We start from the raw sequence: 27,632 nt of genomic DNA, 5'->3' as shown, positions 1-27,632 counted from the left end.
TTTGGAAATTATTGTACTAGTTGCATCATGAACTAGTGTCTATGCTAGTATTGCTTAGTTGTTGATGAGTGTTGGACACTCCAGTGCTGGTTCTAACATTGCTATGGAAGACCGGATCTAAGTTTCCAAAGGAAAATGAAAGAATGATTCTATGGCCATCCCTGAGTGAAGACAGCTTCAGGTCAACTTTTAAGTGAGAACAACCTCAACCAACTCTTCGTGTTGTTAAAATTTGACTTTTTATTAATCTATAGTACTGTGTAGTGAAAATAACTTGAGTTTTCAATCTTAGATCTGATACCTTCTAATCATATGACCTTGAGTAAATTGTGCTATTCTCTTTGAGCATTGCTTTTTTATTTGTGAAATTAGTATGAATCTATCAATTTATTTCCTCCCCAAACTCCCATATCCTGATTTTTGCAGTGTTCTTTTGTGTCTTCACTTTTACAGGTAGTAACTGTGCATTCAGTTCAGTTGCTTTGGTCCATTGATGGTTCAACATATATATGGCATGCTAAGTAAAAAAATAAAGCATGCAAAGAAAACCACAGAGTTTTCTCCATATGAATGTGATTATGGATTAAAAACTTTCCTCAAGATTCAAATCATAGTAGTCATCAATCAATTTTATGATAATGATTCCTCACTGTGTGTCAGATTTTACTCTCAAATTTCTTCCGAAATTCTCTCATCACTCATGGGCCAAAGTAAGAGGAAAGAAAAGGCAATTACTCACTTCATTTGAGCTCTAAGGAGTACACTATCTTCACCTTTCCATGTAATTAAAAAAAAAAAAGAGGGTGATAATTATAATCTTTATGAAAGTATTTGGTAGTAATATTTTAGTCCATTATGGTATTTAACTGGATTTAAATCACAAAATTATTTTTACCTCTCTCTCTGTTAAGGAACCGGCCTACTTCTACCTTGAGGTAAATATATTTTATTTTATTTTTTATATAAATGATTTAATAAATAGAAAGTATCAGATATTATTTATTATAATCTTTACATAGGTAACCACAGCAAAATTTGAAATGCTTCCTTTGGTTTTTCTAATTCCATTGAAAAACACATATTTTCCACCTGAATATATAGAGAATTACATTAATACATAGAAGAAAGTAAAATCTCATGATAGATTAACAGACGCACCTATTCCAAAATCTCAGAAAGGAAAATAATGTTTTGGCACCAAAACCTTATGGTTATGAAGGGGCACTGAGCTAGGAATTGGAGAATTCTTTCCTCTTTATTCCTGGCATTTCTGAAAGAACTGTATTGACCCTGGGTGGGAGGCTCTTCCCTTTCTTTGAGCTCAGTCCTTCATGGAAAATTAAACTATAGAATTAAATGGTAAAAATTATCCTTTCCAGTCCAAATGCCCATAAGTTTATAAATTATATAATAATTAAATTCATACTACTACTTTCCTCTGGACTCTGGTAAATGGACCTGTGTTAGTAATGCAGGTTCTTAGAGTTCAACACTGAATATTGACCTTGAAGAAGTGATTTATTCATTGCCCCTCAGGTACCCTAAAAAAGCCCTTTCCAAAAGTTCTTTTACCGTGGTCCCCCATAGGGAGCAGTGTGATTTCTCCTCTTTTCTCACAGTGTAAACATCTCCTGTGATGCTAATAGCCATGTCTGAGATGAATACAATGATTCATTTTCAGAGATTCAAAACAGCAATTTCTCATACACTGTTGCTTTTTCTATGGTCTTTCTCTCTAGCCTTTCCAACAATTCTATCAGCTTGATGCCCATCCCTATGCTGCCTGGTATTATCCTCCACAAGTCACACAATATATTGCTTCTCCAACATTCTCCGACATCCCTAAACCCATTGCCTCTGAGAACGGTGGAAAAACAATTATGCCACAGTGGTGGTAAGTTCATTTAAATTACTGCATGCTGATGTTCTATCAAAGGAAATAAAAGAAAATTGCTTACAGAGCATACCATAAAAACAGATTTAGAATAAACATGACACATCATGCTTAGTGCCCCATACTAGAAATTTCTGAAATGGAAAATTGGCAATACTTTTAGGTATATGGCTAATGTTAATCCATTACTCAGGAATATGTGGAACAGTGCTATCTATTCTATAAGTGAAATTCATTCTGATGAAGATGGGAAAAAACTTCTCTCCAAAATAAAAATACAATAATTCAACTTTATCCTCCTTGCACTTTTACTAATCTTTAAACGCCTTTCTTTTGATTATACCCATGATATACATTAGAAAGCAGTGTGGGGAATAAAGCACAGATTTTGGCATCCAGAAGTCCTAAATTCAAATTGTAATCTTTTCTGGTTACTTGAAATAATATAATGATGCTTGTTTTTATAACTCTGAAGGTGATTAAATATAATAATCTGTTAAGCATACTGCTGGGAAAATAAGTAGTGGTCATTTTTTGATTTAGAAAAATTTTATTGCCAACTACCTGCATCACATGATTTTAACAATTTTTGTTCCTTCAGAAGAATCAAGTGAATTCTCAGGAGCTCCACAATTATGGTCTTTGGTAAGTTGGAAATTACTTGTCTAACCATTAATCCTCTTTTCATATGAGAACTCAGTACAAAGATATGACTGTATTCTGCAAAGTTGTTTTTTTTCCTGTAGTCTAGCCGCATGCAGACACATTAGCACTTAGAAAATAATTAAATTGTCTTGGACATTTGCAAATTTTTGTTTCATAAGAATAATAAATTTAAATAACAATAAAAATTAGCTAAGTTAATTAATATAATTTATTACATTGAAACTCCTATACAAGTATAGGAGTGTTGATGTTACTAATTTTCCATCAAGATGTGACTTTGAGACTCTGGTGAACCCAACAGTGGAATCTTATTCTTTATGATCACTGCAGTAGAAATCCTTAGCAAGTCACGTAGTAAAACCAAGTGTTTGTCTGTCAAAGAAAACATACTTAAATGTCTCCAGATTTGTTTTAATTACTTTAATCCAGTATATTGGAGTTTCTAATTGTGTGTATGTGTGTGTGTGCATGTGCGTGTGTGTGTGTGTGTGTGTGTGTGTGTTTTCCCTTTCCAGTGGTGGAAACTTCCCTTACAACAGATCAAAATAAGGGAAATGATAAAAGTCTGACATATGTGGAAGCTTTTTCTTTGAATTACCTTGCCATATTTTCTGTTACTGCAAAGGAAAATGCTACCTAGTAATAAATTGTCTGTAAAACTTAAAAATCAGGAGCAATGGGTATGTACGTCAGTAACAGGAAAGCACAGATAACTTTGTGAGCTTCACCTTAAGATGAAGAAAAAACAACTATTAAAATGTATCATATCATAACAGTGCCTCTTCCCTTCAAAACATGTAACATAACTAACCACATATTTCTTTTTCTATTTACAGATGGGACTGAAAATTCCGTGCTCTAAATTTCTTTCATCTATCATGTAAAACCATTCTATCCAAAGGCTTTGACTGCTATTTTAGAATAGGACAGTCCCAAATTGAAGGCATTCTCTTCTTGAGTTCTCTACTGTATATTAGATAGCATATCATCCTTAAGTGAAATTGTCCTAACAGTTTATTGTCTAAATTCCAGTTGTATCATGCCAGTATGAAAGCCACTGAGTCAGAGGGAATTAAAGTCTTTACTAAACTTCTGTATGGAAAATTTGTTCAAAAAGCCTTTGAATCACTTCTCCTGTAAGTGCCATCATTTCAAATAATTGTGTGCAGTGACTGAGATTTTTTCTTTCTTCTTTTCAATAAATTACATTTTAAGGCACCATTCCTATTTTTGGTCATTAATCCATTCATCAGAATGTACACAATCCTGTGAGTCTTTATGTATATGACATTTTGTTTCCACTACATTTTTATGACACTTTCAATCGCATTTTAATGAAAACAATTTAAGTGTTCACTTCTAGCTGATGCTGGTGGATTATAAACTGGGTCTAAGATCTTTCCTTTGAAGTCAGCTGTTTATAGAATGTTTTCTATGAGAACACAGGTGTGGTTACAGAGAAGAAGAGCAGTGTGGCAGTAGTGGGTGCATTAGGAATTTGAATAACCTACTGATGCTGTTTACTTATGCCATCAGAACTTGTTTGGGCCCAATTCATTTGATTATACTTGGGTTTATAACTAGGTAGATTAGATAACAACGATTTAAAAAGTTAGCACAGGACACACAGTAACAGAGTATTCATGGTGGGCTGTTTAGTGTCCTCCAAAACTCCAATGAGGAGTTATTTCTCAAAATGACAATGGTTGCTTACTCTGATATCTTCAAATACCCAGGTGAAATTTACTTTCCAGGGTGTATTCCAGGCTTCCCAACCAACCCAATCTGTCATGACTCTTTAAGAACCTTGTATCCCCCAGATCACAAAACACAGGTAACAAGGTCTCTTGTACCACAGCTTAGACAATCTAGATAGCTATCAGTGGTTCTGTTTCTTACTAATTAAGTATATACATAGACACAACATCCAAACATGTATTTCTTGCCTTGAAAATTTTTTAAAAAGCCATTTAACATTGGGTCTCCTGCCTTCTCTGTGTTAAGAAGTACAAGGTGAAAGAACTTGTTATTCAATCTAGAGAAGGTTTGTCAACATACTCAGACTACTGGACCTGCAGGAAATTAATGCAACATACAGATCCCTATGTCTTCATAAAATGTATCTCCCAGCTTCTATCATCATGTCAGTTCCCAAGGAATCAACAAAACACAGCTTCATGTGTTGTGAATCCTGCAGGAATAAAGCCATCTATTTAATGAATGCACGATGAACTGTAGTGCAATAAAAGTCACGTTTTCTGTAGTCTAAACTGTGACGCAAGACTAGAGTAGACTTGTCCTTAAAAACTGTCCTATGCAGGGCTTCCCTGGTGACGCAGTGGTTGAGAATCTGCCTGCCAATGCAGGGGACACGGGTTCGAGCCCTGGTCTGGGAAGATCCCACATGCCGCGGAGCAACTAGGTCCGTGAGCCACAATTACTGAGCCTGCGCGTCTGGAGCCTGTGCTCCACAACAAGAGAGGCCATGACAGTGAGAGGCCCGCGCACCGCGATGAAGAGTGGCCCCCACCTGCCACCACTAGAGAAAGCCCTCGCACAGAAACGAAGACCCAACACAGCCATAAATGGATAAATAAATAAATAAATAAATAAATTAAAAAAAAAAAACAAAAAACTGTCCTATGCAAAAGAAAGTTCTGTTTTTAAGATGAAAGCAAACCGTTACTGGTATTTTCTTCTTTTTCTTTAGTTTTAAGTCAGAATGGAGAAAAATGCATTTACTAGCTGTAAAATAAGTATCAGGAATTTATCTGATGTGTGCCACATTAAAATACCACCTGTAATAGGTGTCATAATCTCATTAAATTTGAAATACTCTGTTGTTATTCTCCAAGAAGCTATTTCAAAGGCCAAGTGGGGAAGTAGAATAATGATGTCATTCACTATCTTTTAGTCTTTGCATCTTTTAGTGATTAACAGTTGTAATTCTCACAGAGATGCAAAATTATTATTTCCTTATAGAAAGAGACACAACAATGGTTTCTATTGGTATTTTTTGACCTCCTTACTCCATATATCAGGGAGGTAATATGGGGATTAGACCAGTTGCTAAGTATATCCAGTCAAACTGTACACTCTGAACTGAGGGCTTATCATAAATGGTTTAGACTATCACTAGGCTTGAAAGGAGGCAAACTTGAGTGGCAACACAAATTATTCCTTGACTCAAAGAAATCTCAACACGAAACAAAGATTATCAGGACAGTCTCCATTCCAAGTAATGAGTGGTAAGACAGAGCATGGATCCCAGAGTCCGTAAGAAGATCAGACAGTACCTGTTATCCAGGTAAATGCCCAAAATTCATAGTCTGAAGGTAAGTACCAGGGTTGGAAATATGATGTTATAGTATGATCTTTCCTGTAGAATTTTGACGTTCCCTTCGTTCCAGGGATATAGATCCGTAAACTGATTCTTATTTGTAAATAGCAGGTGGGCATCACTCTCTCTAATAGTAGCTTGAGCCAGAGTTCTGTTCAGCAGACAAATTCTGTTCACCAGAATATTTTTGTATTTATATATCAAAAACCAATGTGATAAGACAGCCATTAATTTTCCTAAGGATATAATAATGAGCCTCACACAGAGATCACTTCTGGTTTGACCATTTCTCATGGAATCATTACCCCATTCACTATATCTCTGAAATTTTAAATTATCACTTTGCTTCGGAGTTTACCAGTTATCACTTGGTTTGGTGACACTAGTCTCCTTCCATTTCCCCTGAGGTTGGAAATACAATTTCAATTACTTTGCACCTCCCACTCGAGTTTTCAGTCAACTGTCGTTAGGCAGAAAATATTTTTATAAAAGTTCATTCTTCATGGAAAATTTAAAGGAGAGTCATTTATGCTTTGTCTATAGACACAGGGAAGTGATGGGCCGTTTGAACTGAGCATATCTATTTACAGATGTTTAAATGTTTCCATTTTGATTATGGTTACCAAACTGCCTTCTAGAGCTTGACAAATAACATGAGTAAAAGAAATGGTTGTGAAAAAATGGTGCTGATAGTGAACTGAAGAATGTATGCATTCCTCTTCTGCTACTCCTTCCAATACATTGTTGCCATGCAGGAGTACACAGGTCAAGTGTGACCGAATATTGGGAACTTCCAGTTTATATCAAGGTTGAATCCTGGTTATAGTGAAGCAAAAGTGAGCAGTGGGAAATTAAGGTAACGATTAGCTACAGTAAACAAAGAAATCATGATTTCATCATGAAAAAGAGGCACAGTGAGACTTTCAGGAGCATTTGGGATCTGGAGGTTCTCTAAATTTTCCATATCTTCCAATATATTTCACTTTCAGTAGTTGGGATCCTACTGTCCTAAATTTCACAAGACCTACTCAGTTTGAAAATTCAGGTCATTTTAATCACTGTAGATTAAATGTTTGTGCTCCCCCAAATTCATATATTGAAGCCCTAATCCCCAATGTGATGGCATTTGGAGGCGGCATCTTTGGAGGCAATTAGGTCATGAAAGTGGAATGTCTATGAGTGGGATTAGTGCCTTTATAAGAAAAGATATGAGAGAGACGATCTTTCACTCTCTCATATGAGGATACAGCCATCTGCAAGCCAGGAAGGGAGCCTTCATCAGACAAGATCTGCTGGCACCTTGATTTTGGACTCCCAACCTTTGGAACTGTGAAAAATAAATGTCTGTTGTTTAAGCCATTCAGTCTGTGGTGTTTTGTTATGAAATCCTGAACTAAAACATTAAATTTGTAATTCAAAAACTCCATCTTGGATTTTTCTTTTCAAAAATATAAGCTTTATGGTCATAAGTGGTGAAAGATCCACTTACATAGAACCATGAGGTACAGAAACTTGGTTCTCTTCTGTCAGGAATCTTATGGTTCCAAGTGACATAAATAAATCTTATCTCAAAATAATGTAAAGAAGAAAGGAATTTATTAATTCATGCAAATAAAAATTGCAAGAGTAGAGTACAGTGGGATTTAAGAACTTGAAGGTAGTCATTAACACTTTTGTTCAAACTTCGCCATCATTCTTCCATGGACTGACTGACTTTGTAGATGTGGGTAGCTCACATCTCAGGGGTTTATGATCAGTCAGGTCCTATAATCCTAGAGGAAGTGATTATACTGCAGTTTCCCTGAGTGTCCATGCATCAATAGAGGAATGTTAATTTCCTCTGTTAGGTTCGAGAACTTCCCCCATTGGAGATGAGGGATTGTGGTATCATGATACTCTTGGCTTGGAACATATAGTCACTTCTTCATCCAAAAGCAATTAAAATATTCTAGCTACATTTTAAGATATACCAAATTGCAATTGTAGAAGTTCAAAATTAAATTTTGTATGTTATTTGAGTTTTCATTATTTTTTAAAAATTTCTTCCATGGGGAATAAATTTCAAAGTTTTCCCATTTGCAAGCTTTGCTCTTAATAATTTTATTAAGGCAGAACTTTTTTGGTTCTCTACTTGTTAAATAATTTGATCAAAGATTTTCAACTGATTTTTGAACAAAATGTAACCAAGTTTTGTACATTTCATTGTATTTGTTTCCTAGGATTGCTATAACTCAAAAACACAAACTGGGTAGCTTAAAACAACAGAAATTTATTTTCTCAAAGTCTGGAGGCTAGAAGACTGAAATCAATGTATTTGTTAGGGCCATCTTCCCTCTGAAGGCTCTGGAGATTCTTCCTTGCCTCTTCGGAGCTTCCGGTGGTTGCCAAGAATTCTTGGCATCCATAATTTGTGGTTGTATCTTATAATTACATCACTCCATTTTCTGCTTCTGCCTTCACATGGCTATCTTTCCTCTGTGTATGTCTGTGTATGTCTCTGTCCAAATTTCCCTTTTCTTATAAGAACCACAGTCATTGGATTTAGGTCCCACTGTAATCCAGTATGACCTTATCTTAATTTGATTACACCTACAAACACCCTATTTCCAAATAAGGTCACATTCACAGGTACCAGGGCTTAGGACTTGAACATAACTTTTGAGGGGAAAAAGTTCCATGCACTATAGTCACTGATACAGAAAATTCAATATTTTTGTAGTATAGTTAGATCAGTTTTCATATTGGTTCTCTCAAAGACTCAGGCATTTCTTCAATCTAACTGGTAGTTATTAAATAGAAAATACATTCTGTCATGTTAAAGTATTTCTTTAAATTCAATATCAACTTTGTTACAATATTTTATGTTTATTCATTTTGTGTTTATATAATAAATATTTATAAATGTCTACAACTTCAGCTTCTATTTAGATTGACTATTTACTGAAATTTGTTTGGAAGAAATTATAAATTATTTATATGCCTGTACCCTATGTAAATGGAGGTAAGGAAAGATGAAAGCAATGCAAGAACAACTTCACTACAAGTTGAAGGATAATCAACAGGTGTGCTTTATCAGCACATAAGATTTTTCCAGAAAGGCTGTGCATACCATGGGTTAATCTCAGGTGGTCTGGATTGACTGTATGCTTGTCTCCAGTGTTACTGACCCTTGGCCAACACTATGCTATTTAATAACTGAAAGTAAATGATATTCTGTAACCATATGTCTGTGAGTTGCTTCCAGCAGGATATATCAGCCTGTCAACATTGTTTAGTAATAGTTGAATATGGTTTGAACCAGATTTCAGTAGAATCTAGGAGTGGAGGAGCAAATTGGGGTTTGGCTCTCAATGGTTAAGACTAGTCATGTAGCTAGAATATGCCTGCATGACTAGCTTATTGTAAGAGAGCCTCACAACAAATATTTTTGAGCTTCCTGGTATTGAGGTGCTTTGCACACCCTCGATTATGGTTTAACATGTGAATATGAAACATATCTTTTGGTACCAAGCAGTAGAAGGATAAATAAAGTTTGCTCCTTAGATTTCAGTGCATACCCTTCTCCTGTTGTACTCTATCTTCCGCCTGTAATAAAGCTGTTCTGTTAATATAAACTGTTTGGGTCCTCTGAATTGTTTTAGCTATCAAAAATGGAAGGTGAGGGCTTCCCTGGTGGCGCAGTGGTTGAGAATCTGCCTGCCAATGCAGGGAACACGGGTTCGAGCCCTGGTCTGGGAAGATCTCACATGCCGCGGAGCGACTGGGCCCGTGAGCCACAATTGCTGAGCCTGCGCGTCTGGAGCCTGTGCTCCACAACAAGAGAGGCCGCAATGGTGAGAGGCCCGCGCACCGCGATGAAGAGTGGCCCCCGCTTGCCGCAACTAGAGAAAGACCTCGCACAGAAACGAAGACCCACCACAGCCATAAATAAATAAATAAATAAATAAAAATTAAAAAAAAAACAAAACATAGATTATCTCATAAAATCCTTTAAAAAAAAATGGAAGGTGATTATTGTGTAATGACCACCTCTGAATAATATACAGAGAATAAAGAAGGGAGAATTAATCTGCAAGTTCTCTCTTACCTCCTGCTTCTCATTTTAAAAATTTCAGCCCAGTGGGGACTAAAACTATGCATTTCACAGTAGCATTAACCAACTATTCCACAGCTTCTGAGAAAACCAGGTTTTATGCCCTAGTATGCAATTACATTCAAGTCCAAAAGCAAAGAAGTGATTCTGCATTGGTGAGGCCCCAACCATAGGGAAAAGGAAGAAGGTAGGCAATGCACTGAGTGCCCACATCTAAATGAATTATCACAGAGTACTCATCTTCCAGGCTAAAGGAAAGAATATCACTAATACCTGAGATCACTTTCTCACATTCCCTATCAAGTTCTACCTTCTCTCAGATAACCAATAGTCTAGTTTATCTCATCAGATATTAATTGCTCATAGATTCTAATAGATTCTATTTATGGGGCTGTACATTCCACTATATTTTGTGTCTAGTTACTGTCATTCAATGTTATTTATATAAAATTCATCCACGTTGTTCTGTGTGACAGTAACTCATTCATGTTAATTACAGTATAATATCCCTTTGCATTGTATACCACAATTTATTTATACAAAATACTGTTAATTCACACTTATGCTGATTTTAGTTTGCGATATTAATAATAACGTTGCTAAAAATATTGGTTAAATGTTTTAGAGCATATATGTGTGTATATATATATATGTATAAATGTCTTTAGAACAAACATATATAAATATATATTTTATATATATATATATTTCTTTTGGTTATATACCTAAGAGTGAAACTGCTAGTCATAAGATAAGCAGATGTTTATCTTCGACAAAGTCTAATGCAGGTTTCCAAGTTGCTTGTACCAGTTAACATTTATTTTAGCTTTGCTTTTCATTCCTTTTGTTTGCTCTTTTCTTGCAAACACTTGGTATTACCAATTCTTTTCATTTCAGTCATTCTGGTGGTCATGTCATGATATTATTCAGTATCTTTAATTTGCATTTTTTTCTGAGGACTAATGATGTTGAGCACTTTTTCATGTATTAATTGACCATTAAGATAACCTCTTTTGATGAAGTGCCTATTCAGGTCTATTGTCTACATACTATTACATCAGTTGCCTTTGTTATTGAAATATGCCCAATTAAATTTTGAGCAAGTTGGGGACTGGATTCAGACAAAAATTTATGTTTGGCCATATCACGTTTGGGATATTAATTAGGTACTCAGATGTGGAGGCAAAGAATGCAGTTGAGTACGTGAGTTTGGGGTTCAGAAAAGAAGTAAGTTTGGAGACATACGTGTGGAAGCTCTGAGCTCATGAATGGACTTAAAGCCTTGGAACTGAACAACATCAACCAAAGTAAGGCTAACCTCTAGGGTACTCCAACCCTTAAAGTTTTGAAAAAGGAGAAAATGCCAAAAGGGAGACTGCAAACAAGTGGCTAGTGAGTTAAGAGAGAAACCAAGGGCTTAACAGGTTTAGGATTTCAAACGAAAAGAAGTGTGATATTTCAAAAAAGAAGGAATGATCAACTCTACGAAATAGCACTAAGAGGTTGGGTAAAATGAACACAGATTAGTAAGACAAAAGTTATTGGTAATCTTCAAGAAAGTCGTTTCCATAGGAATAAAATCTTGATTGGAGCAAGCTAATGAGAGAATAACAAGTGAAAAAATGGATACAGCAGTTTGGATACTTCTTTTATGACAGTTGTCATAGAGTAACCTAAAGAACTGTCAAGGACGGAATTTTTCTTTAAAGATAGGAGATATTATGCTTAAGTACAGCTTGGACTTGATCCTGTGGTGAGGAAAACATTGAGGATGCAGGAAAGATGAAATTAGACAAGTCACTGTGTAAACTCAAGGGGATGGAATTGTGTATAAAAATATAGGATTTGGTAGACAGATAATTCATCATGATGAAACAATTACCCCACAGACAGAGACAATGGATATCAGAGTTTCACATAAGTCTGCTCTCTTGTGCATTAATGGCTAAAATCACATAACTCAGCTCATTCTGATTGTGATACTGGCTCTTGCTGCTCTGGTGTAAGTGAAGTCAGGAACATGGGGCAACCAGGAACACCTATCATGTACCGTGCAGTGCACTATTCACATTAAAACTTCAATAAAACCCCTTAAATTGACTATTTTATAGATGTAGAAATGGAACCTCTTAGAGGCTAACTTATGCAGCACCACTTAGCTACCACGTTATAGAGCTGTGATTCAGATATCACATTTGAAGCTTTTTTTTCCTATTTATTAGGTCATAAATAAATTAGGTCATAAATTCCTAATGTATGACCATAAAATTTATCTAATGCTGGATACTTCTGAGAGTGAAAGGCACAAGTGTAATAGTTCAACTGAGATAATAGGTATAAACCAAGACTTTCTAGAGTATATGCAGCATATGATCACCCTATCTTTTCCTCCACCTTTTAATATCCTCTGGTATTCAATTCAAAGCATTCTATTCAATTTCAATTTTTCCATGGCTATTTTTAATGCCAATGATAACTTTAAGTTAAAAATAAAGAGGCCAATTACATCTGAAAAATTATAATAAAGACAGGAAAGCTTAAATATGCCTAAGGATTAATTTATTGAAATGACTGGTTAGGAAAGAGATTCTTAAAGAAATAATAATAAACACAATTCCAGAAACTATTTTTATACATATTTTTGATATGTTTATGGCATTTCCCACTTAAAGTTGAAATTTTGTTGAATTAAACCTTTCAAAATATAGAGTTTATGAGTCAAATTCAAATTAAGATGAATGTCATATAAAGCATAAAATAAATAAAGGAATAAAGTTTCATTTTTTCCATGTCGACTCATTTAAAAATTATTTTGGTAGCATGATGCAAGGATTGAAAAGTTGCCACATTTCCTGTCGCAGTCAATTCTGTGGAATAGAGAACAAATATAGAATTGGTTATATGGTATAACTCTTCATCTCTCCCCATTTGTAATTTTGGTGGGACTAATTCATAAGAGAAATTTTATTACAAATGCACCATGTTGTGCCCTATCTTGGCGGCATATAAAAGTTCCTCTAGGACCAAATATCAGCTCATTTGGAATTGTTTTATGTCTACTGGGTCATGACCACAAAAGGATTCGCATCTTAAGAATCTCAAAACTATATTCTATTCCCTTTTTAAGCCTTATGTCTGGACTAAGAAACTGTATTTTTACTCATGAATTAAAAGACAATATATAAATTTTAACTAATAACTAATTGAAGTTCATAAAGCCTAAGTTGGAAATGTGAATGCAGTTGATCTTTAAAATAAGCTCTAACATGTTTACATAAAAGTAGAAGAAATTATTTTCAGTTTTCCCTAAAAATGATGATAATCAAACATAAGGATATAGGCAATTGAAAGAAAAACAATCAAATCTGTCAACAGCACATACATACAATTTTGAATTATTTGAAATATAAAAGATACAAAATTTCAGGTGCATAAATAATAGTCAGTCATTGAGAATAAATTGATAATTAATAATTAAGTTGGTATATTGATGGAAGTTGCCACTATTTGGGGCTTATCCAGGAAAATGAAATGTAAAAAGATATTAACTATAAAAATGATCATTCTATCTCCAAACTCCTAAAGCTTACCAAAAGTGAGGAGGGGGCATTAATTTTGAAATCCTCTTAGACCTTAAAAATTAAAAAATAAATGAATAAATATACAATTCACCTTTTGGCAAGAACACTTTCCCTAAGAATTTCATGAGTATTGAAATAAAAACCTCAGTATTTTGCCATCATATGCTCATACATCAAAAACAAGATGTGAAATGAGGCATGTGGGGAAATAATTGTGCATAAGGAAAACTTCAAAACTGTAGAAAATAACAAACTTTCTTAGGTTTGTTATTCCCAACCAAATGAGATTATCAAATTTAATTCTGGTTTTAGTACACCTTAATCCTCTTTATCTAAATTATCAACAGACCAATTAAATCATAGTCCCTGAAATTATTTCTTCCCAATATTCAGTTTCTTCTACATAGAAAAAACAATTATATCAGAATCTCCATGGGTAAGCCTAGACCTTGAGATTTGGTGGGGGAGGGGGGGAAGTTCTCCAGGTTATTCTATTCGTAGCTAGTGTTGAGAACCACTGATCTAAACTATATGCATTTTGGAACCATTCATTATTCATTTTTTCTTTTATTCTAGAGCTTTCAATTACTCTAACATCATAAGTGAAACAGCACAATTAGTAAATTTGGACTTACAATAACAGGGTAGAGCCCCCGGATAGGACCATGTACAGGCTCCTGGTACAGCAGAAGGGCCTGGATGGGCATATGTCTCTGGATGTGGGGCACCACTTGCTGGGGAATAGGCAGGACTTTGGGCTGAGAAAGGGACGGCAGGGGCTGAGGAGGAAACATGGGGGTAGGAGGAAGAGGCTGGGGAGGCTGGTGCATCAAGGACTGGAGCAGAGACAGAGGAAGGTGCAGATTTTCAAGATCAGTGAGAGGCAGGCTCTGGCTTTCAATAAAGGGCTCTACTGGAGATATAGGGAAGGGCATTTCTTTATGCTTAGGAAGGATAGTCTCCTTAGCTTTGGGGATTTCCATTATTTCAGGCTGAGGGAAAGGCACCACCACAGGGGGCTGAGCAAGAGTCAGGACGTTTTGTGGAAGGATAGGGGAAGGGATTGGCCCAGTGTAGGAATAGACTAGAGGCTGTGGCTGGGAAAAGTGGTGGATTTTATCCTGGCGTTCATCCTGGAAAGAAGGAAAAATAATCTTTGCGTCCGTAATTCAGTTATAATTGTCATTCATGATGAATTAGCCTCCTCTTTTTTGAACAATAATTCAGTGAAAAGAGAGAAAGAAAATCTTTCACTTACTTTGGTTAAGAAATTATTTGGGGTCCTGTGAAGATTAATGAGTAAAATGCTCACTAAGGGATTTCTCATTAACCCACTTCCTTCACAGATGAATCCACAGAGCCAAAAGAAATCAATGTTTGGAGATTTCAAGACTTGTTTCACCTTTTCCTGAGTTGCCTGCAGAGCTGTAGCTATATACTTTGGTCTTCAGAGGGTACAGACTTATCAACAATGTTGATAATAGTCAAAATTGTTTTCATATAATGAATGAAGATCTATTTTTAAAAGACTTAAAGGGATAACTCCAAGGTTTATTTTTGTTTGTTTTAATGAAAAGTAAGTCAATTTGTTTTTTTAATTCAAGGAGTTACTTAACAACAGCAAACTTCTAGCACTACTTCCCTTGGTAGAAGGTGGTAATCTTGAGTCTTTAAAGAGGCATCAATTTGTAAATTCATTTCGATTTAGCAAATATTTGGTGTAAGTTCCAGACAATCTAACTTCATTGGTAAAACAGGAAAGCTTAAATATCGCGATTAGATAAATATGTTACCACAAAAGTAATTTCATTACAGAATTTTATGTTGTTCCCAATGCTTATTTTTAAGCAAGCTGTGCTATTTAATAACTATGTGATATTGCCACACAACTGTGTACTCAATTGTTCTGTATGTCACTTCTCTCATCTGCGTAATGGAAATACTTTTAGGAACTCCACGCATTCGTAAATGGGAACATAAAAGCTACAGAATGCTAATGTAAAATCATTGAATATTCACTGTTTGCCAGCTCATCCATCCTGGGGGTTTATGAATATTCTCAATTTAGAGGTGAAGAAATTGAGGTACAGATAAACTTGGAGCCAAGGTTATACAGCTGATAAATGATCAAATTAGGATTTTTGCCACACTGCTTCCCTCCTCTCTTTCCTTACCATATCCATCTTGAGAATAAGGGGATCACAGACCCCTATCCAGAAATGTTCCTACCAATGTGCACTTATTGAAAACAGGTATGCTATTAGTAAAATGAATAAATCAATAGTTATTCTTAGGTATTTATACTAAATTCTGGAAGCTGATTATGTGTTTAAAAATGTGCTTAAGTCAGGCTTCCCTGGTGGCGCAGTGGTTGAGAATCTGCCTGCCAATGCAGGGGACACGGGTTCGAGCCCTGGTCTGGGAAGATCCCACATGCCGCGGAGCGACTAGGCCCGTGAGCCACAACTACTGAGCCTGCGCGTCTGGAGCCTGTGCTCCGCAACAAGAGAGGCCGCGACAGTGAGAGGCCCACGCACCGCGATGAAGAGTGGCCCCCGCTTGCCGCAACTAGAGAAAGCCCTCGCACAGAAACGAAGACCCAACACAGCCATAAATTAAAAATAAAATAAAAAATTAAAAAAAAAACGTTTGTCTTTAAAAATATTTTCACCTTCTCAAAGTTTAATTTCTTACACTGATGTTTATGTTATTACCATTCTTTAGACTGAACATAATTATTATAAGTATGTTTGCATGTATTATGTTTCATTATAATTTTCAAAATATACTAATCATGAAAAAATTACCTCTGTTTGCTGCTGTTCCTCATGTTTAAACTTCTCAACTTTCTGCTAAAAAACAATTACACATAGAGAAATGTTATTATTTGTAAAAATCAAACAGGAAATTTTGAAAATATGTACATTTAAATATAATGGTTTTACCTTGTTGATGTGCGTAACAGATTCCTTCGGGGAAAAAAAAATAAAATCAGGTTTAGTTTTAATGAACAATTCTTAGTTGTCAACATACATCAGAAAATGAAGACATTTAATAGGCTAATGCAGACATATTGTTTGATAATATCATTATTTTAATTGCTGAAACTTTATGTTACACTCTTCTGAATAAATCTGTTGTATAAAAGAACAGATGATGCAGTGAAGAAACAAAAGAAAATTAGTGAGCATAATACCAAAAGAGGCATTTAACAGAAGCTAATTTCTCTCTATCACCCTGTTCCCTTCTTATGACAACAAATGATCTCTAATACCCTCATCTAGTTCTAGAAGAATAGCCATTGAAAATATATGATAATAACCATTGATGCATTTGTTAATCATTCTTAGTCCCCTTGTTATGTTTAGGCTTCAAATGAATTGTAAGAAATACATACCCTCCCCTAAGGATCTTATAACCTTTGCAAAGAGACAAAGTATATTGATGTACCATTTAACTAACAGGTGATAACAGACCCAAAATGAGTGGTGCAAGCATTAACATCTACATGACTCCCCCAGGCAGATTTAGGACTACACTAATTCTCACTGCCTCTTATTTACTAGATTGCTATTATAATAACAAAATATGTCCATTTGCATGTCTGCCCACTCTTTACTAAGCGCATCCCTCTTTCCAGTTTGTACCACAGCTCCTAGTCAAAGTCTGATACAGAAAGTGCTCAATAAATGTCAAAACAGTAAAGAGGTTAACATAGAGAGAGTTTAAGATAGAAAAGAGGACTGTATAGTTCATCAAAAAAAAAAAAAAAAAAAAGCAGGGCACAGTGACACAATTCAAGTAGCAGGCAAACTTAGAAACTGCTAGAATACTAAATCTTCTAGACATTTATTCTGTCTTTAAACATATACAGTGGAAATTTACATTAGTTACCTGTCAGAACATAGCTACATTGGCTTAACTGCCCTAATGTAACACAAAAAGAAAGTACAGTAGTTTTTTGTTCTAAATTTGGGAAATTGCCTCCGAATGAACGTCGTCTTACCTCGCTGCTTGAAAGGCTTTCCACAGTCTGTAAAGGAAAAAAGAAATCAACAATCAGCTGAGTCTTCTACTAGATCATCAGGAAGTGTTATTACTTTATGGTTGGAAATTTTTCTCTGAATAAAAATATCTTACCTCACCGGATACTTTGGGTTCTTCTTTCTATAGAGAAAAAAAGACACCATTTTAGTTCCCATAGCTAACCCATTATTAAACATTTTTCCTACCTAATTTTTACCTTCCTTATGGAGAGCTATTTCACAAATTTGAGGAATAAAAAATGTTATGTCTTTTGAGAGACTTGTAATTGCTTTTACAGCTTTCAAATTTAGTACCTTTTTATTGGTATATTTTAATTTTACCTTAATGAAGAATCTTTTTTATGGGTAACAGAAAAGGAGTTATTTTAATTTGTATTGAACACTTTTTATTATGATTATGAATATGTTTACGACTATTCATCTTCCGGAGTAGCATCCTCTGTTGAATATGTACAGGTAGGAATCAGCCCAGTTCCCTAGAGTAAGAAATATGTATATTTCATCACTGGAATAAGATATATTTATCAAGATTTCACATGCATGCAATTGTATTTGTGCAACATTACTCAATTTTTTGTTCTTATGTGTGTTTCTTCTTGTTTGTCTGCTGCTTATTGGTCTGTTTGCTTTTCCTTTAGGGACTGGTGGCACAATACTGTAGAAGCATTTGACCCAGATTTGTGGTCTTATAGGATTCTGTTGAGATAGTGGGTGAATGTAAATGATTTTCTTAGAAGTCAAAAAAAAATCTGAGATCCTGCATTATTTATACATTTAAAATGTTGGTAATACTACATTCTGAAAATAGGCAGATAGTACTATTTCTTAGTTATTTCAAGATATTTTCTGTACTTACCTCTCCTGCAAGGGCAAGAGCCACCAAGCAGGCAAGGATGAGGACCTTCATGGCTATCAAGTCCTGTGAATGGGGAAATGAGGAAACGGTATATTACTTGTCAATCTAATATATTTTCTTATTTAGGTAGGATTACTTTCCTTTAAAAGAAAGCAAAGATAATGTAAAATAAAAATGTCTGGGGACTTCCCTGGTGGTCCCATGGTTAAGACTCCATGCTTCCACTGCAGGGGGGCGGTTCAATCCCTGGTTGGTGAATTAGGATGCCGCATGCCACATGGTGCGGCCAAAAAAAGAAAAAAAAAAAAAAAAAAGAAGAAGAAAATGACTGTATTTTAGAAAAAATACTAATAGAAGTTTTATCATATGACCAAGGTCAAAATCTACTATGGCTCCTTAATCTTACATACCAAGTTTATATTTCATTGCCAGCCATTCAGATATTTTCAGCTAACAGCCCTATCCTACTTTACTCGTTTTCATCTCATTCACAGTACTTATGAGGGCTTTTTTGAAAGACAGGGAAAAAAGTTACAAATATTTACAGAAAGATTAATTAGTTGATTCATTTATTCAAAAATATTTATTTAGGGGCTTCCCTGGTGGCGCAGTGGTTAAGAATTCGCCTGCCAATGCAGGGGAGACAGGTTCGAGCCCTGGTCCAGGAAGATCCCACATGCCAAGGAGCAACTAAGCCCGTGCACCACAACTACTGAGCCTGTGCTCTAGAGCTGTGAGCCACAACTACTGAGCCCACGTGCCACAACTACTGAAGCCCGTGCTCTTAGGGCCTATGCTCCACAACAAGAGAGGCCACCACAACGAGAAGCCTGCGCACTGCAATGAAGAGTAGCCCCCGCTCACTGCAACTAGAGAAAGCCTGCTCACAGCAACGAAGACCCAACACAGCCAAAAATAAATAAAAATAAAATTTAAAAATATATATATTTATTTAGCACCTTTTATTGTCAGACATTGCTTAGGTGCTGGGATTTTAGCAGTGAACAAAATATTAAGGTCTCAGTCCTGTTGGAGCCTCAGTTTTATTGAGAGTCAACTGATCAAAGAAAATGTATACAAAGAAGAAGATCATATTTTATTTTTATCTTTTCTCTACTAAACTAAATGATTTCCATGGGTATTTGGCTTATTCATATCTCTTTATTTCCAATAAGACCACCATTTTCATTTTAGCATTTCTTTTATTTGCTCCACTTATCCAGACATTTTCTTGGACTGATTGGATTGTCTCTTCTCCATGTATATCCACCTCTCAGTCTTCATCCCCACACGCCTAATGCCATCTCTTCTCCTTTGTCACACGTAATTTTAGAGATCATACACTCCGTTTATTTTCTCTCCGTGAAAATGTGTACTTATCCCTTGATGATTTACCAAGGTGTCAGGTTCTTTTGTCCAGTCCCCACTCTAGGCTACTTCTCCTTGGAGCATAACATAAAATATGTTATCACTTTTGACCAAAATGTACTAAATGGTTGGTCTTGTTGCATTTCTATAAGTTCTTGTAAAAAGTAATGTTTGTGTCACCAATATCTCTTGACACACAATCTTCAATCCCAGATTTTCAAACTAAATTAAGAAATTTTTTTCTAGATTTTTCTCATGGGTGATAATTCTATATTAATTTTACTTTACCTAACACTTCTATAAATTTCTAAATAATTTTTTATTGTCATAACTCAAAAAAAGAGTATGGTACTATATTAGAATTCATTACAAGTAGGGAGAATATTATTACCTTTTCTTTATTTTATAATTAGCATTTTATATACAGATTTTCAAGCAAGAATTTTATTATTGACTAATATACTTTGAGCTATTCTTTCTTTCAGATCATATTTTTCCTTAACTTTTGTTTCCTGGTCATCTCTGTCAGATCTAGAATTTTTGTACAAAGTAAAACACTTTGTTTCTCTTTAACTTAATTCTGTGTTTCATGTATCTATTTTAATATTTTTTAAATAGTATAAACTAAATGATAAACTGGGAATTTGGATGTTCTAAACAATTTTGATAAATACACTCTTCTTCTAAAAATATTGTCCATTTCTTGACTCAGTATGCTACTTCTATAAACTATTTGTTGGCTAATGTTTTCTCAATAATAATTATTCAAATCCCCATACTATAAATTAAATGTGTTTGCCTTTATGGTTGTGGTATGTTTAATCAAACTGAAAAATATTTACTTCAAGAAATAGATCTTCTAATATAGCCTGTTAACTAGTCGTGTACTAAAGAAAATAGCAATCACTGTTACTACATTTTGTTAGACTCAGAAAACATATGCTGTCATTATAATTTTTATCAAATCTTTATAGGTACTTCTATTTTTTTTCAACCTAAGTGCTAAACATATTGTTAGCACTACCTTAAATACTCTAACGTTTAAAGATATATTTTAAGCAATTATATTCTTTCTATATCTCAACTTAGTTTGAAATAAAGATGAGGAGAGGATACATTGAATTTATATCTGAAATTCTTACCTTTTTTCTGAAGTAGAGGAAAAGAAGTGAAGGAGGAGCTGAGTGGATAATGGTCTGCTTTTGTGGCTCTTTATATACAGTATTTAATGGCATGCTAATTTTGTGGTTGAAATAAAATCAATAGTGAGTTTGAATTCCAAGAAGTCTGCATGATTAGAAAATGAATTCTTCCTATTATCTCTCCCCAGAAATTCTGGGGAGCATTTTAACAAGGGAATAATTCACAATCTGATAAAGGAAATGACACTGTCCAGTAACTACAGACATTGGCTGGGGGACAGTGATGTTCTGGCCCAGTCCCCAAGTTATTGTAACCACAATAAAGTCTCTTTAGTACTTGGTGGGTCTTCAAGATCTTAATTGTGGGGAAATTCTAATAGACACCAGAGAGACACAAGCCACACAAAGGACACAATTTCGTGCTAACCTGAATAGCTGTTAGTGTTTTATGCTGTAATGGAGAAAATGACAAGCTAACAAGTCCATAATGGTAGCTTAGACCCGAAGAGGGAAGAGAGTTATAGGCTAAAAGGAAAGGAAGAATAGGGTCTTGAATAAGAGAAAGAAGTCACTACAATTAAATCAAGTAGCAAATCTGGGTCATGAATCGCAAGGATTGAGATGATTGCAAGCAGATTGAGATGAGAAGAGAGAAAGAGAAAGGGGTCAGATAATGATGGGCAAAGCATGAAATGATCCTAAGGAACGTGAATTTTATTCTCTAGATAGTGGGGATTTGTTGAAGGGTTTTAAGACAGAAAGTAACATTTAGAGAATACTTCTACAAAATGAATGATAGTGGTACAAATTCATTAAAACGGGGCAGCTCAGGTTTGGCCTCATATCTTTTACAGTGAGTCAATGTTTATCAGCTAGTATACATGGAAGGACAAATGAGGGAAGGAAGAAAAAAAATGAAAACGCAGACAGAAGGAGGGTCTTACTCAAAGTACTACAATAGAGTCTGAGCCAGACCTCAAAAGTACTTTTTAGGTGCCCATTTACAAAAGCAGTCTTCAAGTTTCTTTGCCTCTTTAGCAATTGATGTTCATAAATGTAGTCGTATTTGACACTACTCATTTTTAGAAGGTTTGTTTCTTCTATTCATTGCCTGTAATAGATATATTCAGGGCTTCAGGACAGATAGATGCCCTTCTAAAGTAAGCACTTTAACATAATTAATATTTTTTCTTCACAATATACTTTGCATTCATATCATGCTAGATGTGTGTGGGAGAGGAACACATCTGACTGTCATACAAGTTTTGTATTGCTTAGAAAACCCAAGTCAATGTCTGCTATGTATTTGAATTATTCAGGTAATCTTCATTCTAAGACTGTTCATAGGGAGCCAGGAGGAAGCCATGAAAAGAAATGATGAAATGACTCCAGTGTCATAGGTATAACTAGAAAAGGCCTTGGCTATTCCATGTGCCTTTATGTGTTAGCTCTTGGTTGCCAAGGCCACAGCCAAAAAAGTGTGATTTCTGAGAAAAGGAATACAAAAGCGAGCATGCCCTACCCATTCAACACTTCCTTTTTATTTTCTCAGCAAGATATTTTACATATTGTGCAATAAACACAGCATTGCCTTATGACTGTCTCTCACCAAGTTTGAATTATATTAATTGATATAGTTATGGACTCAATTGGGCCAGAAAAGTAGGTAAAACCTTGATCAAAGAAAGCACTAACAATACACTAGAGAAAGGAGCTTGTCCAAGGGAAAATTAAAAAGCCTGAGATTTAAGATAACATCAGGTGCCACTGGCCATGTAAGCTTCAGAACACAGGACCAATAAGAAGCAAAGCGCCATGTGGGCAACTCAAGCTTTTGCAATGTATAACTTAAGAGTTGCCATTTTTATAAGGCAAAATGAGAATTTCATACAGTGAAATTTTATAAGGTAATCCTGGGTGAGGAGCAAGATATAATCTAAGCAAGATGTTCTAGTACTATTTGTTATAAGCAGAATTTGTTCAGCCAAAGCTTTTTCCCATATTGAATGATGGATCTGAAATATGCAGTCATGAGTTTTGGATATATTCTAGCTGAAACCATGTAAGTAATACCCTCAAGAAAGAGAGCAATAGAAAAGCTGGATAAAGAGTACAATAAAGGGACCAAAAAATGTTCGGCAAATAAGAACTAGAAGAGATATCGGGAATTCCCTAGTGGTCCAGTGGTTAGGACTCTGCGCTCCCATTGTGGCGGGCATGGGTTCGATCCCTGGTCAGGAAACTAAGATCCCGCAAGTGTGGCATGGCCAAAAAAAGTTAAGAGATATCATCCATATGATGTCTTAAATATATTTTAGAGAAGAGGAAACTGAGGACCTGGGAATTTGTATTATTTTTTTCAGGATACTATAGCTATTTAGAGATAGAGCTGTTAACTAAAAACTTCAGTTTCCTAAAAAATATTTGAGGTACTGTTTAATAACTTCCAAAACATGGGGGCAGGGAGAAGGAAAATAAATAGGATTTATATAATAATTCAGACTTAGGAACAACAGAACACAGAATTAATTAATTCTGACAAATTATTAGGTAGGGATAGATAGTTTAGCTTAGCATTATTTATATAGATGGAGTATTTTAATTCTTTCCATGAGATTATCCAAATACAATAAAATAACATCTTATTTATGTGAAATATAGCTATTAAGATTAATTTATAAAGTTAATCAAGAATCAGGGAATAAGAAATATGTTCTGTGAGCAAGCAGACACAATGAAAGCATAAAACCCAGAACCCTGATTCAGAGGACACACTCTTAATCCTAATTACTTCCCCTTTACATATGATCATAAAACTTCACTCAAGTTCAAGATACATTTATTGAGCACATACTACACGCTAGACCAGTATTTTTCAACCTTCATACTATTGATATTTTGGGCAGGAGAATTCTTTGTTGTGGGGGTTATCCTGTGTGTTGTAGGACGTTTAGCAGCTTCCCTGGCCTCTACCAGGGAATGTCAGTAGCACCAACCACACAGCTATTAGAACCCAAAATGTCTCAAGAAATTTCCAAATGTCTCCTGGTGCAGGGCAGTGAAAAAATCATCTCACATTGTGAAGCACTGTACTGGATGATTTGAAAAGTCACACAAAGAAAAAAGACAAAGATGGTGTGGTGCCTGCTCATTATCAGATCATAAATGTGGAAGGACATATGACTACATTTTGTCATGAAAGTAATTTCACCGTTCCATAATTTCATCCTTCCTACTTTCTTATACCATTTCCTACCTACTGAATAAACCCCTTTTTATATCTGAAGCCAAACATTATTTGGTTTCATCAGAATCTAGGACCTTTCAACCATCCTGTCAGTGCTTCAGTGCCTTTGAATTCCTTATGTCTATATGCCCCTCTTTTCCCACTTTGAATTTCAAGGAAATTGCTATTATCACACTTGTATACAGATATTCAAAACCCCTACTTGTCTCCGATTTTACTATACTGTCTTACCTAAATCATATCCGAGGTTAATCTGGATTCTACCTTCTGTCCCTGTGAATGTAGCTGACAAAAAATACTCAACCATGACAATTGTTCTCACTATAAAATGAAGTGCAGCAGTCACATATTCTCCCTGACTTTCTTAGACTATTTAACATTCAAAGCAACAACATCTCTACATACTGCCTTTCATTGGTTTCCTGTCACTCCCAGATTAAAATCCAAAAGTCATTACAATGACCTAAAATACCTTACATCATCAGGCCCCCTGTTGCCTCTTTGACCTCATGTTCTGTGTATTCTCCGTCTAGTTCCTGCTCTGTCCTGCTGGCCTCTTTGCTATTGCTTGAGCACAGTAGGTGAGCTGCCACCTGATAGCTTTCCATTAGTCGTTTCCTCAGTCCGGAATTCTTTCCCCAGATAAATGCATGCACCACTCCCCACTCTTCTCTTATGTCTCTACTTAATTTTTCTGTGAGGCTTTTCCTGGCCATCTTCCCAGTACTCCTCCTGACATTTCCTACCCCACTTCCTTTACCTATTTTTCTTCTTTTCATGTAATATAATGTAAATACTATACATTTTACTTTTTATCGTGATTTTTTTTTTTTTTGCTACTTGTCTCCAATTGTTTGTGTTTCTGTAGCCCTGTACACTTATAAATCTGTTTCTCTTAAAATAATGTAAGTTTCATGAGGGCTATATCCCAGGAGCCTAGAAGAATACATCTAGTTACTTTTAAATAAGTTTAAGTAGTTTATGTAATAAAATTAAATTCATTTACTTACATAGTTTAAATAACTGTTGACTGAGTAAATGAATTAATTAACATGTGACTGACTAAAACACAGCATTAGTGTAAATACTCTCTTAAAGAACACACCAAATAAGCAAGCACTAGACCTACCTGAGGCTTGGAGGATATTGTCACAGAAATGTTCAAATTTCAACTTTGTCTTGGAAAATACATAGGAGTTTGTTAGTCAGAGAAAGTGAAGAGAGAGCATTCTCTGTCAGAAGATATTATACATAGGAAAGACGTGAAGACATGGAATTATGGAATGGAAAAGTTATATATGAGACATAAGGAGAGGCAAGAAGTAAGGCCAGAAATATCTCCCCAGAAAGCTGTGAAATGGTCTTGAATGCTGTGTTAAGACCTTGGATATTATTCCATATGTAATATGAAACCATTAAAATAGTTTTTGCAGTAAAATGGCTTGTCACAACAGTTTTTGCAAAATAATTCTGAGAATAATGTGGATAATGACCTAGAAAAATGTCAGGTTAGAAGTGGAAAGACCAATTAGGAAACAAATTACAATTACGTAAGAAAGAACAAAAGACGTGAATGAGGTGAAATTTGTATGAACAAGTTATGGAGCAAAATCCACAAATGTAAATCTTTTCGGTTGTTCATCTAAGCATTTGATGGTAACTGGTAGGAGAAAACTGGTGATGTAGCTGAAGAAACAGGAAATTATGAGATAGTATTTGTAGAATATAGGATGGGGCAAAACTGATGGTTTGTCTAGGCTAAAGAAAGACCACTGGAAATGAAGCAAAGATGTAAGAGAGAAAAGGGATAAAATAGAAGGGTGATGATCATGTAGGAGGCATTAAGAGCAGATCTACCCAAGACAAATAACTGATTCAGAGCTTCTCTGGAGAGTTAGAGAAATGAACAAGCATGGTTGTGAAGCCCCCACGCTAATGGATGGAGATGCAAAAATGACTAAAACAGATCAGATATCTTGCCCTCAGGAAACAAAGTTTTAAAATAGATCCATACAAAACATTATGACTGATAAGCAGTCATAAAAATGCATAAGCAAAACAATATGGTTAATAGGAGACATAAAAATCAGAAACAGGACGAAATAGCAATTTCAGGAAAATAATTTTATGGTGCTGAACTACTTTAAATTAGTCAATGACTGTAAATAACATATATATATAAATTGATTATATTTAGTGTTTCAGAATGTAGTAAGGTGTGGTAAATTTTAAAAATTCTTCTACATAAAATAATTAGGAAATTTTAAAAATATCATCATGCTTAAAAGTTAATTTTTAAGTTGATTCCACTTAGCTTGCCAGAATGATTCATTCTCCAGTAACACAGAATCACATTTGTGATCTCTTTATTTTAGCAAACCCAGCCCTTCAATGTGTTTTTTTGGCGAATAAGATATTTTAAGGCATGTTTCAATTTTGTTGATAGCCTGTAAATATCAAAAGAATTCACATTTTAAAAAATCCAGACTTCTGATTTATCTCCTAAAATAATTTGAAGAATCTGGTAATACAGAGTAGTAATTTTTCTGTGTCAAAAACTGGCTGGAGCTGAATATTGACTGCTTCCTTCGACCCAGGCTCGAACTTTCTAGGAGGCTATAATCCATATTTTATCTTACCTTTTTTATGTCTAGCGCTGTTTTATTCATTTAAATCACTTGGTTGGTCTCTACGGTTATTTGAATTTGTAAATATTTTCTGATTTAGCATCTTCCACCTAAAAAATAATATTTTCTATTACATACACTATTGCTAAAATTTGCAAAAACACACACACACGCATATATTTAATTGACACCATCTTACAGATGAAAAACCTGAAGACAAAACTTATCTACTCAGTTTATAGTGCTAATAAGTAGTGGATACGAGTCATTACATTGTGTGGCTTGTCATTCAGGTAGACCAAGTTTTTATATTTGATAGATGGCTACCAAGCTTCAGTTCTTCATTCATTCAAATAATGAAGCACATTTATTTTTATAATAATGCAATTTTATTACATATCCAAATGTTTTTCAGATACATGTTCAAAGAAAATAGAAAACAGATCTGTGTAATTCTTTTTGCCTGTAGCCAACTAAATTTATGCAAATGAGAAAATGAGACTAGGAAAGACTTAAGAACTTCCTTGAACCACAAAACTAGACCATGGCAGAGGTGAGGCTACATAAAAACAGAATGTTAATAATCAATACACATAATAACAGCTTCATTTCCTCTAATCATGTTCTAAATCATCCTGTATGAAATACTCCTTAGAATATGTGGGTACAAAAATTGGTCAGAAAAACAACATGTGATCATAGTGAGTTCTTCTTAGAATTCACATAGGTTACTTGTATTTTAAACCACAGAATTACCACATGATGGAGAAAA

At 35.0% G+C, this 27,632-nt stretch overlaps 1 protein-coding gene and 1 long non-coding RNA gene across 2 annotated transcripts; one reads left to right on the top strand and one right to left on the bottom strand.

Annotated features, from left to right (window-relative positions):
* The first annotated feature begins 1,845 nt into the window (after positions 1-1,845).
* On the top strand, positions 1,846-3,503 carry LOC130708232 (uncharacterized). The gene is made up of 3 exons (XR_009008341.1): positions 1,846-1,894; positions 2,496-2,539; positions 3,397-3,503. It is a non-coding gene; the product is annotated as an uncharacterized LOC130708232 (long non-coding RNA).
* A 10,667-nt stretch (positions 3,504-14,170) lies between these two features.
* CSN2 (casein beta) lies at positions 14,171-26,961 on the bottom strand. Its single transcript, XM_057546306.1, has 7 exons — positions 26,873-26,961; positions 18,477-18,539; positions 17,715-17,741; positions 17,581-17,607; positions 16,520-16,543; positions 16,382-16,426; positions 14,171-14,707 (listed from the first exon to the last, which is right to left on the bottom strand). Exons 1-7 carry the CDS (start codon positions 26,900-26,902, stop codon positions 14,171-14,173), a joined length of 753 nt encoding a protein of 250 aa, XP_057402289.1. The 5' UTR covers positions 26,903-26,961.
* Positions 26,962-27,632: the final 671 nt, after the last annotated feature.

This window comes from Balaenoptera acutorostrata, chromosome 5 (genome assembly GCF_949987535.1).
Source record: "Balaenoptera acutorostrata chromosome 5, mBalAcu1.1, whole genome shotgun sequence".
In the NCBI taxonomy this organism is placed as follows: domain Eukaryota; kingdom Metazoa; phylum Chordata; class Mammalia; order Artiodactyla; family Balaenopteridae; genus Balaenoptera; species Balaenoptera acutorostrata.
This window is presented reverse-complemented; position numbering and strand designations above follow the sequence as displayed.